This window comes from Xyrauchen texanus, chromosome 15, assembly GCF_025860055.1.
Source record: "Xyrauchen texanus isolate HMW12.3.18 chromosome 15, RBS_HiC_50CHRs, whole genome shotgun sequence".
NCBI classification, from domain to species: Eukaryota; Metazoa; Chordata; class Actinopteri; order Cypriniformes; family Catostomidae; genus Xyrauchen; species Xyrauchen texanus.
In genome coordinates this window covers 28,800,067-28,818,533 of record NC_068290.1, presented here as the reverse complement: position 1 = coordinate 28,818,533, position 18,467 = coordinate 28,800,067, and the positions used below count along the sequence as shown (strand labels likewise).

Below are 18,467 nucleotides of genomic sequence, written 5' to 3'. Positions count from 1 at the left end.
AGCCCTTAACACTTATTTAGTATTTTTATTTTAATCCATGACCTGCACTGCACATAAATAACAAATATTGGCATTATATTCATACATTATATTATATTGGCATTATATTCATGCTGGTTAGCCAGAGAGGTACTGGCCCCCACATTGAGCCTGGTTTTCATTTTCTGTTGATGCATGATTTTCTGTAAAGTTGCTTTGAAATGATGTGTGTTGTGAAAGGTGCTATACAAATAAAAATGACTTGACTTGACTAAGCAGTACTCGAATCAAACCTACCTTGAAAGTTATAATCCATCCTCAAGCTAAGCACAAGCGCTAATCTTCACCACAAATGTAACCCGCAAAACTCAAGCCTAGCATGCACTCTTTGTAAATACCAATTTAACAGAATGTTAAACATTAACAAATCTCATCCTATACTCATCTTGCTCAAAAATGCATAAAATAAAACTTAATTTCAACATTTGTTCACACCATCCAGCCCCATGCTAAACATGCTGGTAAATGGATGTTCCCTGCCCAGTTTCATCAATGCTACAATAATTATTTATGTAATACAAACTCAAATGGATTAAGTAAATTTGACTAATTTAATTGGATAGAACACAAGTACATGCATTGTCAACATATTATACTTTTCAGAATTAATATGAGGTTATACATTTTACATACTGTATTAAAACAAATGTTTTACAATATTTCACAGTAAATGCATAAATATTTTTACAGTTAATAAAAGGACAGTAAACCTCTTGAGAATGTTTACAACAATATTTGCTGTGCTCATTTATCCTGATGCATTTGAGCTTGAATTTGTTCATCAGCACTGCTTAGCACTGTTAAAATATCTTGGTTAGTATTCATTTATGACTACTTGACCACTGTTCAAACTATTTTTTTCTCTCTCTCTGTTAATGTATGTATTAGCTGAAAATAGGCAATATTTGTTAACACATTTAATCCCTGAATTTCTGTCATCACTGAAACAAGATCACTTCTAATACTTATTCACTGACTGAACATAGTCTTCAGTGAAAGATATTAAATCTTTTTTTCTGCTATATGGTTTGTTGTAGTGTTTCTTTCTGTGTTTGGAAAGAAATTCTGTCATGAGAAAATCTTGAAACATCCAGTACCTGTTTTTTAAAGCCACAGACACAGATGGACTATTGTGTGGCTGAATGTTATCAGACAAGGAAGAGTGCCAGTATATCTTGTGAACAAATATTTAGTTGCCTTTTGTCAGATAATCAATACATGTATATAAGAAACACAAATTGCATCATCCTGTTAATGAAACACATTTAAAACATAAAAAGTCAAGTTAAGAGCCAGTTTAAAAAAAAAAAAGTCTTTGTTCAAAGAGATAATCATAGATCTATTATTTGAAATTATTTTTTTAATAAGAATTCTTCATAGGAGATTGGTGGTTTTATTTTTTTATGGATGATTAATAAGAATCAATAGCTGTTATTCTCTTTAAGTTTCAACATCATAAGGTTCTGCAGTGCATCTGTTTGTGTGCTTATTGAGGAGCTGAATAAATTGGTAGAGCGCCCCTAGTGGAATAAGACAACATGGCACAGCAGACAGAAGAACACAAATAGCAAACACCCAGTCTGGATATGGCAGATTCTGAGCCTGTGAAAAAATTGAAAAACAAATGTCACTGTGAGTTTTTATCCCTATTTACCATTTAATTAATATACTTTAATTTTATTTAGAGACCCCATGAATTAAAAATTAGGGATGTCATAAAATATAGATATATCGATTATTGATCTGCATCAGTTGGCCTCTGTTTAACAGTCTGGCGTAATAGGAGACCTCAAGAGGGTGATATAACATGTATCTCTTTCTTTCTCTTTCTCTCTCTCTCTCTCTCTCTCTCTCTCACACACACACACACACACACACACACACACACACACACACACACACACACACATGTTGGTCTACCTATCATTATGAGGACTTTCCATAGAAATAATGATTTTTATACTTTACAAACTATAGATTCTATCCCCTAAACCTAACACAACCCCTAAACCAAACCCTCACAGAAAACTTCCTGCATTTATACATTTTCAATAAAACATCATTTAATATGTTTTTTAAGCTGTTTAAATTATGAGGACACTAGAAATGTCCTCATAAACCACATTTATAGCATAATACCCTTGTAATTACCATCGTAAACCACATAAACATGCCCACACACACACACACACACACACACACACACACACACACACAACAGACAGCCAGGATGAGCTGAGGCGGTGCATGAGATGATAGTACAAAGTTATGAAGGTTTTTTTACTTCTTCAATAATGAACAAAGTGACATTGATGAGTGTGGCAGGGCAGAGGGCAGAGCCAGGTCATGATCATACACACCCGGTCCAGTATCAGGCTAATTAAGCCTCCGAGAGGGATAAAGGCCGATGGCAGACGGTGTTGCGATGAGAGAGAGATAGTTTACAGACATGTACGTCGTGTGTGTGTGTGTGTGTGTGTGTGTGTGTGTGTGTGTGTGTGTGTGTGTGTGTGTGTGTGTGTGTTTGTCTGTTGTTTAGTTTCTCATTAAAATATTATTTATATTGCTGCAGGTTAGTGAAATTGCACAAACTGAATGATTAGAAATGGTGATGTTTATTATTGAATTTCTCTGTAAGTACAGTAGCCTTTAATAGGTCTTTCATTCAAGCTGTCAAACCACAAAGCAACATACTTGTAGCTGAAAATAGGCTTTGTGAAAAATACATGTTCACAATATATTATCCAGTGATAGCTAGAGTAAATAATCTTTGTCCTTTGATAATGATTTGTGTCGAATTTAATAGAAAACTACACAAGCTGCATTCTGTGGCACTTCAAAATGTTGACGCTGAGTGTTGGCAATGCGTGCCTACCTTTGTAGAAAATAAATAATTGTTTTGAATTTTAGAACATGCCATGATGTCCACCAAACACGTCCGGTGTGTATCCCCCTTCGATTTACCCTGCCGCTCACACTTTATTAAAGTTGTGTTAAGAAATATCTCTGAAGAGATAAAGACATGTGCAACGAGTAGACATTTTTATATCTGAAACAAAAATATCACAATAGATAATCATCAGGAAAATCTTCTGATTATCGATGCTTGAAAAAGGCATTTATCCCAAGCCTATTAAAAATATATGTTTTGTAGTTTACAAAAATGCAACTTTTAGCAAATATACTGTATTAATTTAAAATGCGCAGTCTATCTCTTTTGGGAAAATATTGATGAATTACTGAGCACTACACAGATGTTGGGCCTCATGTACTCAGACAGGAGACAAAGGCAGGCCTACATACAGTCATAAAGCCTGAATGTAGTAACATTCAAAGCCTGATAACACAAATGGTGCCAAACTCAAACAAAGGGAGTCCAAAACAGACTACAGATCCCATCAAGCCTTGCTCAATTTACACCTAAGTGTGAAATTCTGAAGAATCAAACTCTCAACTCATATTGGATGAAATGCACAACAAAAGGCATCCCTAAACCATGACATTGTCGAGAGTATAAAACCTTGGAGATCTTTCTAAGATCGAACACACAATCTACCCACGTCCTCACGTGACTAAAGTAAGAGGTTTACGTCTGGGCAGAGATAGATTATTATAGTGTGTTATTCTTGTGTATCAAGGTTATTGCTTGTACAGTTTACGGACTGCCAAGTCCACTCATTGTTGTTAATAATACTCAAGGTATTACTGTAACTTCAAAAAAAATGAGATTTGCTGTGTTGTCACCCAACTACACTGGGCTGTTTTTGCATTTCCGCCATCGCGGGTGATACCGGCACACTGAGTTTATCCATTAAAGAACCAATGACCACGGAAGACGGATTGCGAGCTGTTCACCGCCTCTCTGAGTGATAAAACTAACGGTTGTCTTCTCTCCACTGATTGCTAAAACCAGCTTCGGTGCCCTTACTCAGAGCCCAGCTTTGTCCCAAGTTATTGTACCAGTGGAGACATACGTTAAATGGGCAGACGCCATTAACCAGTCTCTCCGCTCACATTCGTGGCCACATTCTCTGGCCGGAAACCTTGCGTGAGACACTCTCCACGTGAGACACGTGTGCCAGTTTCTTCTCTCCTTATGCACACACACACACACACACACACACACACACACACGTATTATAGGCTTATATGTTACCATATCTAATCATGTTACTGTTTAGTTTGTAGTTGGAAGTCGGCAGTTTATCGACTGCATTTTACTGATTATTAATTGATACTACTGCCTGCATCAATACAATTTGTTGTATTTTGTTATAAGTGTTTTGGTATGCACCTGTGATATGGCAATATGAATCTTATTAATATTCTATTGATTTTGATAATTGATAGTTATTATCTTTGATGATTGTTGATTTGAAGGATTAATAAGTTAATGTTGATTCTAATCAATGTTCTATTGATTTTAATAATGAATCATTATCTTGATAATAAGAAATACTTGAAAAACTGTGCACGTCAAGCGATTTCATGGGGTTTTTAATTTAATAAGAATAAGTAACTCTGATAAATAATAAAAAAGCATAACATTAAAAAACTGTTCTTCTGAGAGATTCATAAATAGCAGAAAGCTGTTGTGTCATACATGATATGGGTTCCACGCTGAGTAGGTTGGCTGCTTCTGGGCCTCAACAATCACATATGACAGAAACACCACCAAAAGCATGAGGGGACTGATAACCCTCCACATCACTTGCCAGTACAGGTTAGGCCTCCGTCCTGTCATCCACTCGATATCATTGTTGAACCTGATTAATATATGAATGAAACCTCCTTGAGCCTTTATGTAAACCAATAATCAGTCAGTTATTATTACAAGCCTTACTTCTTTATTTATTGACAGTGTTCTATTCATTCATGAAGGCTACAAATTGCTGTGGAATACTTTTAGTGACGTACCTGTTAATACCATAGATATAAACCACGGCTATGATCTCAAAAAAGGCAATGACTAGCAGTGGCACAGACCCCACATAGCTGTCGAATATTTCTAGCCAGTAGTTTCCAGACTGCAGACAAAATATCAGTGCAATACTGAAGGAGACTAGGCATATAAGACCTATAAGGAGAAGACTGTATGACAAACTGTACACAAGTATGGACACCCCATTCTAATTAACAGGTTTTAGTGACACCAATAACCAGGCGCATAAAATAACACATGTGGAAATTTTACAAATAGTCCCCTGACAAAATAATTCTTACCAGTTTCTTACCAAATGACTGAAATCATTTGACTCCTACCTGTTAACAGCTCTTTGGGCATCCATTTAGGAACAATGTGCAGGTCTAACAGTGGAGTTAGGACCCCTTCCAGATTTCCAAACATGGAGGACAACCCCAAACTGAAAAGCATGATGAAGAAAAGCACTGCCCAAACCTGAGAGCCTGGCATCTTTGTCACTGCCTCTGTGAATACGATGAACGCCAGGCCAGTACCTGAAGCACTCTGAGAACAACACATACACACACACACTTTAATAGTTAATGATTTGTTGGTGCTATCTACCAGTGCATTTAGAAAAATAGAGGACTGTTTGCAAACTTGTATGCAGATAAGATTTTTTTTTAATTATTATTATTTTTAACCCAAATATAGCTATTGAAGGTAGTACTACGGCTACATTTTCTTGAAGTATGAGTAATCAAATGCAACTGTACCTTATTGAGAAATGTATGAAGATCACATGTCGTCAAGTTAAGACTTCCATCAAGCCCTTGATTTGTGGCATTCAGATATGTTAGCCACTCTTTATAATTTGTCTCTGTAATATTCTGATCCGAAATATTAAAAGTATTTTCCAAGTTGTTGATATTACTAAAAAGATATGTCAAAGGTTAAATATTTGCACAACACCATAAAACACTTTTCAATATTGTGGCGCTTACTGTTTAGCTAACCTGTTCATGCACTCTTCGTAATTGGTTTGAGCCTTGAATCCCAGGATTGCAAAGATGGGTATAGAAGCATAGATTGATGTTGCACTATTGATGCAACCAACAATGACAGCATCTCGTTCACAGTTGTTCCTGATCAAACAGACAGACATACAGTGAAGCTAAAATGCACATTGTTTTTAATAGTTCACCTGTATACAATGTTTGAGGATTTGGGTGACAACAATTTGATTTAGTTCAATTATGATTTTTACTAACTGATATGCTCTATCATGAAATATGAAGTTTGGTCTCAATTTGGATTTCTAAACTGAAAATATAGATCAATTTTTAGAGGTGCTAATCCTCATCCCAGCTGCTTCACACTCGACTGCCAAGCGATCCAGTGAGAGCTGAAGGTAACGGACCGATGATGACATGAAGACAACATCATCTGCAAAAAGCAGCGATGAGATCCCCAGTCCACCGAACCGCACACCTTCCCCACCCCGACTACACCTCAATATCCTGTCCATGAATATCACAAACAGGATTGGTGACAAAGCGCAGCCTTGGCGGAGACCAACCCCCACATGGAATGAACTCGACTTTGTGCCGAGGACCCGGACACAGCTCTCACTTTGGACGTACAGGGATTGGATCGCCCTAAGAAGGGACCCTCCCACCCCGTACTCCCGCAGCACCTCCCACAGTCTCTCCCGGGGGACCCGGTCATACGCCTTCTCCAGATCCACAAAACACATGTAGACCAGATGGGCATACTCCCAGGCCCCCTCCAGGATCCTTGCGAGTAAAGATCTGGTCCGTCGTTCCACGGCCAGGACGAAAACCGCATTGTTCCTCTTCAATCCGAGGTTCGACAATCGGCCGAACCCTCCTCTCCAGCACCTTGGAGTAAACTTTACCAGGGAGGCTGAGAAGTGTGATAACCCTGTAGTTGGCACACACTCTCTGATCCCCCTTTTTGAAGAGGGGAACCACCACCCCGTTCTGCCACTCCTTAGGCACTGTCCCAGATTTCCATGCAATGTTGAAGAGGCGTGTCATCCATGACACCCCCTCCACATCCAAGGCTTTCAGCATTTCTGGTCGGATCTCATCAATCCCCGGGGCTTTGCCACTGTGGAGTTGTTTGACTACCTCAGTGACCTCCCCCAGGGAAATAGAATCTGATCCCCCATCAGCCTCCAGCTCTGCCTCTAGCATAGAGGGCGTGTTGGGATTTAGGAGTTCTTCAAAGTGTTCCTTCCACCGCCCAATACCCTCCTCGGTTGAGGTCAACAGCGTCCCATCTTTGCTGTATAGAGCTTGGATGGTTCCCCGTTTCCCCCTCCTAAGGTGGCGGACGGTTCTCCAGAAGCACTTTGGTGCGGACCGAAAGTCCTTCTCCATGGCTTCTCCGAACTTTTCCCACACCCACTGCTTTGCCTCCCTCATGGCCGAGGCCGCAGCCCTTCGGGCCTGTCGGTACCTTGCAACTGCCTCCGGAGACCTCCGGGACAACAAATCCCGGAAGGCCTCTCCGGGAACCAGCACCTTATTGTGGTGGAGAGGTTTGTGTGCCCTTATGATCCTGAGGGCTGTGTTGTCTGGAGCCATGTGCTCCTGGTAGGGTCTCCCAACGCAAAGTGGTCTCAGGTGAGGGGCCAGGCTAAGAATGGTTCACAAAGACTCTATGGCAAAAACGGAAGGAGGAGTTACCCTGCCCGGAGGAAGCCCGGGGCCCCCGTCTGGAGCCAGGCCCAGATGGAGGGCTCGTCGGCGAGTGCCTGGTGGCCGGGCTTGTCACGGAGCCCGGCCGGGCACAGCCCGAAAAAGCGACGTGAAACCCTCCTCTACATTCCTTGGGCCCCCCACCCATTGGAGAAACAGCACGAGTCGGGTGTGCTGCCATATGGGTGGCAGTGAAGGCCGTGGGCCTCGACAGACCAGACCCGGGCAGCAAAGGCTAGCTCTGGGGACGTGGAATGTCACCTCACTGGGGGGGAAGGACCCGGAACTGGTGAGGGAGGTGGAGCGTTACCAGTTGGATCTGGTGGGGCTTACATCAACGCACAGTTTTGGCTCTGGATCCGTACTCCTGGATAGGGGATGGACACTATTCTTCTCTGGAGTTTCCCAGGGTGTGAGGCTGACGGGCGGTGTGGGGATACTCACGAGCCCCGGTTGACGCCACTACGTTGGAGTTTACCCCGGTGGACGAGAGGGTCGCCTCCCTACGCCTACAGGTTGTGGGGGGGGAAAACTCTGACTCTTGTCTGTGCATATGCACCGAACAGCAGTTCAGAGTATTCGGCCTTCTTGGAGACCCTGAATGGAGTCCTGAATAGGGCCCCAGTAGGGGACTCCATAGTGATGCTGGGTGACTTCAACGCACACGTGGGAAATGACAGGGACACCTGGAAAGGCGTGATTGGGAGGAACGGCCTCCCTGATCTGAACTCAAGTGGATGTTTGTTATTAGATTTCTGTGCTAGTCATGGATTATCTATAACAAACACCATGTTCGAACATAAGGATGCTCATAAGTGTACGTGGTACCATAGCACCCTAGGCCGAAGGTCGATGATCGATTTTGTAATCGTGTCGTCGGATCTGAGGCCATATGTTTTGGACACTCGGGTGAAGAGAGGGGCAGAGCTGTCAACCGATCACCATCTGGTGGTGAGTTGGGTCAGGGGGTGGGGAAAGACTCTGGACAGACCTGGGAAGCCCAAGTGAGTAGTGCGGGTGAACTGGGAACGTTTGGAGGAGGTCCCTGTCTGTGAGATCTTCAACTCACACCTCCGGCGGAGCTTTTCAGGCATCCCTGCGGAGGTTGGGGACATTGAACCGGAGTGGGCAATGTTCAAAGCTTCCATTGCCGAAGCCGCGGTGGAGAGCTGTGGCCTAAAGGTTTTAGGTGCCTCAAGGGGTGGTAACCCTCGAACACTGTGGTGGACACTGGTGGTCAGGGAAGCCATCCGACTGAAGAAAGAGGAATGTGTTGTAACACATTATATCTAATGTTATTAATATTAGCCACTAAAAGGGATGTAAAAATGTGAAATTGCATCACAATGCACTGATCTGATCTGAATTTAATACTCATTCTTTTCTTATACAAAATAAAATGATTGATCTATATTTTCAGTTTGTAGTAGTTATATTTTCAGCAGGTAAGCCAAAACACCCTAATTTGGGCTACTAGTTATAATTTATATAGCCACTATATGTAAGCTGTATTATATTTCCCTTCTAAGTCATGAGCACTCCCTATAAGAATAAAACCTATTTTCCAACCACGGTTGTGGGGAGGATAAAATTACTACACTTTTCTACACTGATGAGCCAAATTATTATGACCACTCACAGGTGAAGCAAATAATGTTGATCATCTCCTAACAAGGGAAGCAAGATTAAAACGTAATTGAACAATCAATTCTCATAGTCAACGTGTTGAATGCAGGAGAAATGAGCAGGGGTAAAGGAGTTGGGTTTTGGGTGACAGCAAAAATTTATTTTTAAAATGGATTTTTAATGTTGGAATTTTTATGACATTAATTGATAAATGAAAACTATATATGGCATTATTTTTGAAGATATCCTCGCTATGCAACATGTTTCACAAGTTCCTAAAACCTTTATACTGTACTATATATATATATATATATATATATATATATATGTACTGTATATACAGTATATACTTATATATCTATACACTTTCTGTATGTTTTACGTCATCGGCCTGTAGGCATGTGACTCACTATACATGCATTATCCTTATTAAGTTTGTGACGTCACATAGTGTGGCGGGATGGGATTCTGTTCCCCACAGTGCTTACAGCAATGTTGAGTAAACTGAATCTAAAGGGAACTTCTCTGATTACACATGTAACTTTGGTTCCCTGAGATAAAGCAAACAAGACTTTACGAAGGCTTTGTCACTGAGAAAAGTATTTCCAATACTGCTTACAGTAATGTCTCGTGGAACCGAGGTTACATGTGTAACCGAAGACGTTTTCTTAAAAAAAAAAATATTATATAACATCACTGTATCAAGGTGAGTACATTAGGTTGCACCAACCAAGTAATTTTATGGGTTAAATTAAGTAGAAATAGATCCTTGAGATAACAATCGCACTTTGCCACTTTTTCAGTGTGGTATTGTACCATCGATACCACAAATTTACAAATCTATTTAGTTTGTTTCATATACTGTATATTCCAGAGAAGGGAGATAGATGATATAGATATTGATGACATGAACGTTTTTTACAAGCAAGTTTGTCACAAGATTTCCTACTTTTCTGGGTTATAACTGGAAAATGCAATGAGCCCACCAAAGGCTAAAGACAGAGAGAAGAAAATCTGAGTTGCAGCATCTAACCACACTTTTGGGTTCTTCAGTGTTTCCCACTGTCAGAAGGAAAAGACAAGTTAAGTTTTAACATTCACAAAATTTGTCACATATGTATATGCTTTTGGAGTTGGACCTACATTAGGGCTGAAGAGGTACTTTAGTCCGAGGGTAGCACCTGGGAGAGTCAAGGACTGAATCAGGAAAATGGTGAGCACCACATAAGGGAAGGTGGCTGTCACATATATTGCCTTCAGAATCAAATGTTGAGATTTGAGTAAGAATGTTGTTTTGAATAATAAGTGTAATTCCCTATCTGGCACTCTTGTGTCAATGTAGTGACACTAGGGGTTGCCCTTGGGAGCCCCAAATACCTCTGATCTTTGAGAAAAGGCTAATGGGATTTTGCGAGTGGAATTTGCATACCACTCCCCCGGACATACGGGTATAAAAGGAGCTGGTTCGCAACCATTCATTCAGATTTTTTATTCGGAGCCGAATTCCTCCGCGATCCATTCACCTCTGCAAAGCTGTTGGATTTATGGTGCATTACAGCGGATTCTCCCCCTCTTGCACCGGTGGAGTGCAGAGAATGCCCCTGGGTGCTTCAGCAGTATATAAGTGTGTGTTCTTCCTCTAAATGAGTATATATTCTTGCAAACAATAGAGTATATTTGCTCTAAAAGAGTGGCCCTGATGGAGAGCATCTTTTTAAAGATGCCTTTACGTCTGTGTGTAATTCCTGGCTGCGGAATTGCTGCCTCACGTGCTTGGGCACTGTCCACACAGAGACAGTGTTCGAAGACGGTCATGTTCTCACTGCAAGAGCGTGACCTCCTTCTCAGAGGAAAAAGCCACCCCAGCAGCTCTCCGCCTCGGTCCTTCTGCCTACGGTTTTGAGGCTGTGTCGGCAATTTGGGTGGGGGAGATTTGGGGACAACAATGGGAGCATTTCCGCTTGGTAAACCCGCCCCCACGGACCTACTATTACCCAGGATGCTCATTTGTCCAGGTGAGTTCTGTGATGAGACGGCAGATTCGTCTCAGGGCATGTTTGCGGTCTCATTTGGGGCTCGCGAAGCGGATGAGCTCTCGATCGCAGCATCAGGGAGCGGGCTGATCCAGTCTGACGGCGAGGACTCCACTAGGCTCCCACTTTCGGGTATGGTTGCCCAGTCAAGGCCGATGCGCAGTTGGCGGCCATGCTTGCCCTGGCAGCTGCGAGCGTTGGAATGGACTGGAACCCTCCACCCTGACCTGAACCCTCGGGGCTTGATGATTGGTTCCTGCGCTCGGAGCGGCACTGATGGCTGCTCCCCGCCCCGGTTCCTTTCTTCCCGGAGCTCACAAGGAACTCACGAGGTTGTGGCAGGCACCTTTTAATGCCCAGACCCAATCTCTGAGCTCCTCCACTCTCACTTCCCTCAATGGTGGGGCTGCCAGGGGCTACTCTGCAATTCCCCAGGTGGACAAGTTGGTTGCGGTGCATTTACATTTACATTAATGTATTTGGCAACCCCTCCCCTGCGGGCCCAGCTGTAGCATAAACACACCAACGCCCAGGCGGTTGTGTCAGGTGAGGACGGTTCCCCTTCTCCCCCGTCGCTGACCGCTACTGTGGTGGGTAACTGGAGCCATGTATATGCTTAGATGTCCATAGACTCAGCACATCCACAAAGCATACCACCCGCCGGTATGTCCAATGTGATTGTCCCTTGGTTCCCCTCACCCGGAGCTTGGAGGCATGACTTGTGCCCCAACCCATCGCGACGGCTGACCAGGTCCGTCCAACTTGGCTATGCAATTCAGTTTGCCAGGTGTCCGCCCAGGTTCAGAGGCATCCGTTTTACCTCAGTGAAGGGCAAGAATGCTGCCGCCCTGCGTGTGGAGATCAGGACCATTCTGTGGAAGGTGATAGAGCCTGTCCCTCCAGCCAAGATGAAGAAGGGTCTCTACAGCACCTACTTCATCGTACCCAAGAAAGGTGTTGGGCTGCAGCCAATCTTGGACCTGCGAGTATTGAACCAAGCCTTGCACAGACTCCTGTTAAAGATCCTGATGCATAAATGCATTTAAGCATGCATCCGGCATCAAGATTGGTTCACGGTGGTAGATCTGAGGGATGTGTACTTGCACGTCACGATTTTACCTCGCACAGGCCCCCTTCCAAGGACAAGGAGCAGGTCATCCTAGTAGCACCCTACCGGTCCACCCAGACTTGGTTCTCGGACCTCATTCATCTCAAAAATTACCCTGAGGAGAGGTCTCCTCTCTCAGGGACGTGGCACCATCTGGCACCCATGACCAGACCTCTGAAATCTCTACGTCTGGTCCTTGGACGGGACATGGAAGACCTAAGTGGCATTCCGCCCACAGTAGTAGACTCAATCACTCAGGCTTGGGTTCCCTCAACAAGGTGCCTGTATGCCTTGAAGTGTTGTCTGTTTAATTAGTGGTGTTCTTCCAGATGCAAAGGCCCCCAGAGATACGCAGTCAGGTAAGTGCTTCCCGTCCTACTGGAGGGGCAGCTGTCCCCCTCCACCTTGTAGGTGGACATGGCCGATTTAACGGCACACCATGATGCAGTTGACAGAAAGTATCTCGGGAAGCACGACCTGGTCATCAGGTTCCCTGACCGAGCTATATGCCCAAGGTTCCCATGACCCCGTTTAGGGATCAGGTGGCGAACCTGTAAGCGAAGCTGCCCCAGGAGGAAGCAGACCCAGCCTTGTCGTTTCTGTGTCCTGTGTGTGCTTTACGCATATATTTGGATCGCACGCAGAGCTTTAGACTGCTTTGGAGGACAGCGGAAAGGGAGCGCTGTCTCCATACAGAGGATCTCCCACTGTGTCATTGACGCCATCACTTTGGCATATCACACCCAGGGCGTGCCACCCCCCTTGGGACTACGAGCACTCTCTACTAGGAGTGTGGTGGATTCCTGGGGTCTGACCAATGGCACCTCTTTAGCAGACATCTGCAGAGCAGCGGGCTGGGCAACACCTAACACGTTTGCAAGGTTCTACAATCTCCGGATTAAGCGGGTTTCCTCCTGTGTGTTGTCAGGTACGAAACGGTACGTTTGAAGAACAACTGGCCAGGTGTACCACTTGTGTATAGTGCCTTTCCCCTCCTGGAGAGGGAGACGTGTGCTTTTTACCCCCCAGGCATGTTTACAAAATTGTGGACCCTGGATGTCCTTCCTCTTTAGCTCTGTGGCAGGCGAGTTTGCGGAGAAACTTGATGCCGGCCCAGTATGTGTGCTAATAGGCCCTGTACTGGGATAGGTGCTCCAATTCACTGGTTGCCTTTATGTAACCCTGTGTGATGTATCTTCCGCAAGACAGTTTGCCTGTTGATAAACCCGCGTCTTCCTTGGGCAGAGTTTCCTCTGCCACCGGTCGCTGTGTTTGTAGAGCTCCTCCCCTCTGGATAGGACCTACCACGGGGACTTCTCCACGTGTGGCACTGCCGACAAAACTTGGTAAGACCATGTGACATATTTCCACACAATTACCTTCCCTTTGGGTATGGTGTAAAGATTTACATTCTTTTTGGGGAGAAAAAGAGAAGAGGCCTTGGCTGGGGCAGCCTGTCCCCATTTTTTGGGCAGTCAACTTGTCCCCGAGTTGGTGATGTGACACTCGTATGTGCATTGGAGGAGGTTTTGTGACATCCACATAACACAGTTCTGCTAGTTGTGGCATTCTGTATAGGGACCCCTAGTGTCACTACATCAACACAACGTCGAGTGATTGACAAATAGGGAAAGTCTTGGTTACTTTTGTAACCTCCGATCCCTGATGGAGGGAACGTGATGTTGTGTTCCTCCTGCCACAACACTGAACTACCCTCTGAAATGGCCGGGGCCTTGTCTTGGCTCCTCAGTACAAAACCTGAATGACTGGTTGCGAGCCAGCTCCTCAAAGTTCAGAGATTTTTGGGGCACCCTAGTGTCACTACATTAACTCGATGTCTCATTCTCTCAGGGAGAAGACGTTTTCTTGTTCTGACATGGATTTAAAGCTATGCACATGGACAAAAATGCCACAAAACTACAATTATGATTTCATAAGGTCTTTAGCAAGAAAGAAGGAGAGAAAGAAAGACCATACATTAATGCCCCTTGTGTACCTTTCCAGTGGTCTCAATTCCTCGGATAAAGCAGACATAGACTATACACCATGCTGCAGCCAGACATACCGCCAGCTTCCATTGTATGATCCCACTGCTCTCAATGTTTGGAGAGATATTCAGAGTCTCTCTGTACCAAAAATAATTGGCAGGTGTGCTCTGTTTGCACTCCTCAATGTATTCTGGAGCAAGAAAGAGGAGTATTTTTAAATTGTAATATATCCCACATGATCATTGAAGGTGTTTACAATATTACAATTGGTTTATAACGTGCCTGTGAGGTTGGGTTTAGTAGGACAGTGATGCCAGGGAAGCGGGTTATAGAATGAATGGAAGAAGTACCACAAGACCCATGCCAAGATGGTGTTGTAGAATAAACCCACCAAGAAGGACACTGTCATAGAGGCCAAACCTGCAAGCAGATAGAAAGATCATCTCAATGGTCTCTCCTGTGTAAAACTTCAGAAAAAGTCCTAAAATTAGCCAAACCACCAGGGATTACAATTGAAGTTTAATCATTTTTATCATGGGTTGTCGAGTTACTGTAGAATAGACATCTATAGGACATGTGCAAGGAAAACCTGCAAATGCACACAGTCTATTTCTAAATCTAATAATGTTGTGTGACAAAAATATTACAATTATTTTATTAATTTACTGTATACATCATTCACATGTTAAATAACAATGTATTATAACAGCAATTTACTGTATTGTCAATTTACAAATTCATTTTCAAAGTATATTCTGGGTGTCTATGTGTATTCCATTTGCAGATACTTTGGTGATTGGTTCCTGCACTCAGTAGTGTTACTACTACGCAACTGTTCGATCTGCTCATCGGTAGGCCTTCTTAAAGGGATAGTTCACCCAAAAATAAAAATGATCTCATCATTTACTCACCATCATATTATCCCATATGTGTATGACTTTCTTTCTTCTGCTGAACACAAACAAATATTTTTAGAAGAATATCTCTGCTCTGCAGGTCCTTTCAATGCAAGTGAATGGTGAACAGACCTATGAAGCTCCAAAAATCACAAAAAGGTAGCATGAAAGTAATCCATACGACTCCAGTGGTTTGTATTATGAAGCCATGCGATCACTTTTGATGAGAAACAGATCAATATTTCAATCCTTTTTTTGTTACCACAAATCTCCAATTTCGATTTCAGAATGTGAAATAATGTGAAAGTGGAGATTTATAGTAAAAAAAGGACTTAAATAGTGATCTTTTGATTTCTTACCCACACCTATCATATTGCTTCTGGAGATATGGATTTAACTACTGAAGTCATATGGATTACTTTTATGCTGCCTTTATGTGTTTTTTGGAGCTTGAAATGTCTGGCCACCATTGACTTACATTGAAAGGACCTACAGACCTCAGCAGAAGAAAGAAGCAGAAGAAAGAAAGCCATACACATCTGGGATGGCATGAGGTTGAGCAAATGATGAGAGAATTTTCATTTTTGGGTGAACTATCCATTTAAAGTTAACAATAATGCTACAGATTACAATAACATTAAAGTATATTTTATCTTATCTTTATCTATATTATTTAATATATAACAAAAACTATTGGAAAATATTATGGGACTTAACAGTCACTTGTTCCATTACTCACCTACTCCCCCAAGGTATGGTGAGATCGAGTACCAGACTCCAATACTGCCGGTCCGGAGCTTTTGTCCTATTGCAAGCTCCAAATGAAGCAGAGGCAGACCTTCGCAAACCAGGGCTATGAGGTATGGGATCAGGAAGGCACCTGTGTGTCCAAAACAACATTGACTGTATCATAAACACTGGCCACCAAAAGTTTGGAATAATGTACAGATTTTTCTGTTATGGAATGAAATTGGTACTTTTATTCACCAAAGTGGCATTGATCTGATCACAATGTTTAGTCGGAACATTAATAATGTGAAAAATTACTATTACAGTTTAAAAATAAAATTCCAGAACTTCTTAAACTACTTCAAAGTGTTCTCATCAAAAAATACAGCTTTGCAGATCCTTGGCATTCTAGCTATGAGTTTTTCCAGATACTCAGGTGACATTTCACCCCACATTTCCTGTTGCACTTGCCATAGATGTGGGGTTCTTGTCGGGCACTTCTCACGCACCTTACAGTCTAGCTGATCCCCCAAAGGCTTAATGGGGTTAAGATCCATAACACTCTTTTCCAATTATCTGTTGTCCAATGTCTGTGTTTCTTTGCCCACTCTAACATTTTCTTTGACTGATGAGTTTCTAGAGAAAACAGCTATGTTTTTTGCCATTTTGACCTAATATTCACCTTAAGACATGCCAGTCTATTGTATACTGTGGCAGCTCAAAACAAACACAAACAAAATGTTAAGCTTATTTTGATGAACTAAATAGCTTTCATCTTTGTTTGATATAATGGTGAGTGATTTTCTAGTACCAAATTAGCAATTTAGCATGATTACTCAAAGATTGGTATTGGTGGTATTGGAGTGATGGTTGCTGGAAATGGGGCCTGTCTAGGTTTGATCATAAATGACTTTTTTCAAATAGTGATGGTGCTCATTTTAACATCAGTAATGTCCTGACTAAACTTTGTGATCAGTTGAATTCCAATTTTAAAAAAGTACCAATTTCCTTCCAAACATTTGGCTGCCAGTGTATGTTATTATAAACCTCAACCAAGAAACTCTTCAAAATATTTCAACAAAGACAAGACACCTAAAAGGCAATGATTGGTTTATAATTTAACCCCATTGATCATTTTCAGTAGGGAATAGGTATAATGCAGAATTACATTGCATCAGTAACAGTTTTTGTATACTCTATGGAAAGAGTATAAGTGTATATGCTTAGCATCATGGGTCATTACGTTCTATATATGAGACACATAACTACAACGGAAACAAAGTCTGTTTATCCTCTGTGTAAATGAGACAATGGAAATCAGTATGTTAACTTGGACAAACCTTTTAATTTTATATTTAACTCTTGACAGCTCCTTTTACCTACATTTAGCCAGCAACCATACTTTCCAATCTCAACATCTTAATAAATAGTTTCTTTATCACAAGACACCAGATGTTTTATGAGAAAGTGAAACTCGTCAGTTGCCACACAGTCTGCTGCACTTTTTCTCCCCTTCACACATCACACTGCCCACCACTTGTGCTTTACCTGTTTGCTGCTAAGAACAAGATAATATGTCAAATGAGCCGCCACATCAATCTGCTATGTAATATAATCATCTATATCTCTGAATATATTTAAAGTTTTTTGGTTTTCTAATTTGCATGCAGAGAATTGTGTAGTCTTCCTGTACAGCACCTACAACACGTTTAGTGAAAGACAACCTCAGTAGTTTCCTGTGTGGTATTGTGCCAAAAATTATTTTCCCCTCTCAAGCAAGTTCATCATTCACATAGAAACTGTACCAGCAGCACATTTAGCTGTGAACATTTTTCCTTTGTTTTAATTAAACAAATGTGACTTTTCCAATGGCACCAAGTACTGTAGATGCTTACCACCTCCATAGGTTTGACATAAGTAGGGGAATCGCCATACATTTCCTAGACCAACAGCAAATCCAACACAAGTCAGCAGGTACTGAGCTTTGTTGTCCCATTTGGGTCTTTCAGCATCCTTGGCCTCGGTTGCCTGGATGGGGTCTGTGCACTTGTTGTCAATGGCATCCATCATTTGAGTCTAATGTTGGACCAAATATCATAAGGCTTCCTTTTCTCTTCACACTGTGGTTATGTTTGACTCTGCCTCTATGTGAGTTTGTCAGTTTTTTGGAGAGGAGGAGGAGGAGCTTTAGTGTGCATTTCAAGTATATACTTTTTTTGGCTGATGGTAATTTTAACCAGGAAGCAAATGTTACCATTACAGTTTGTGCTTTATCCATCGATTTCTATGTTATATATTGCTCTGGTCTAGTAGCATCTTTTCAACAGATTAAATGATTAGCCATTGATATGAGAGCAATTCCTCAATGCACTGAATACTCAGAGCCTGATGTTTGCAGTTGTTTGTTTGTAAATGCAGA

At 42.2% G+C, this 18,467-nt stretch overlaps 1 protein-coding gene across 1 annotated transcript; it reads right to left on the bottom strand.

The window, feature by feature from the left end:
* Nucleotides 1-592: 592 nt before the first annotated feature.
* LOC127656433 (sodium-dependent neutral amino acid transporter B(0)AT1-like) lies at nt 593-18,159 on the bottom strand. Its single transcript, XM_052144758.1, has 12 exons — nt 17,944-18,159; nt 16,059-16,199; nt 14,706-14,843; nt 14,432-14,613; nt 10,438-10,548; nt 10,244-10,356; nt 5,959-6,087; nt 5,719-5,875; nt 5,302-5,506; nt 4,957-5,116; nt 4,643-4,805; nt 593-1,641 (listed from the first exon to the last, which is right to left on the bottom strand). Exons 1-12 carry the CDS (start codon nt 18,116-18,118, stop codon nt 1,480-1,482), a joined length of 1,836 nt encoding a protein of 611 aa, XP_052000718.1. The 5' UTR covers nt 18,119-18,159; the 3' UTR covers nt 593-1,479.
* Between the last annotated feature and the right edge of the window lie 308 nt (nt 18,160-18,467).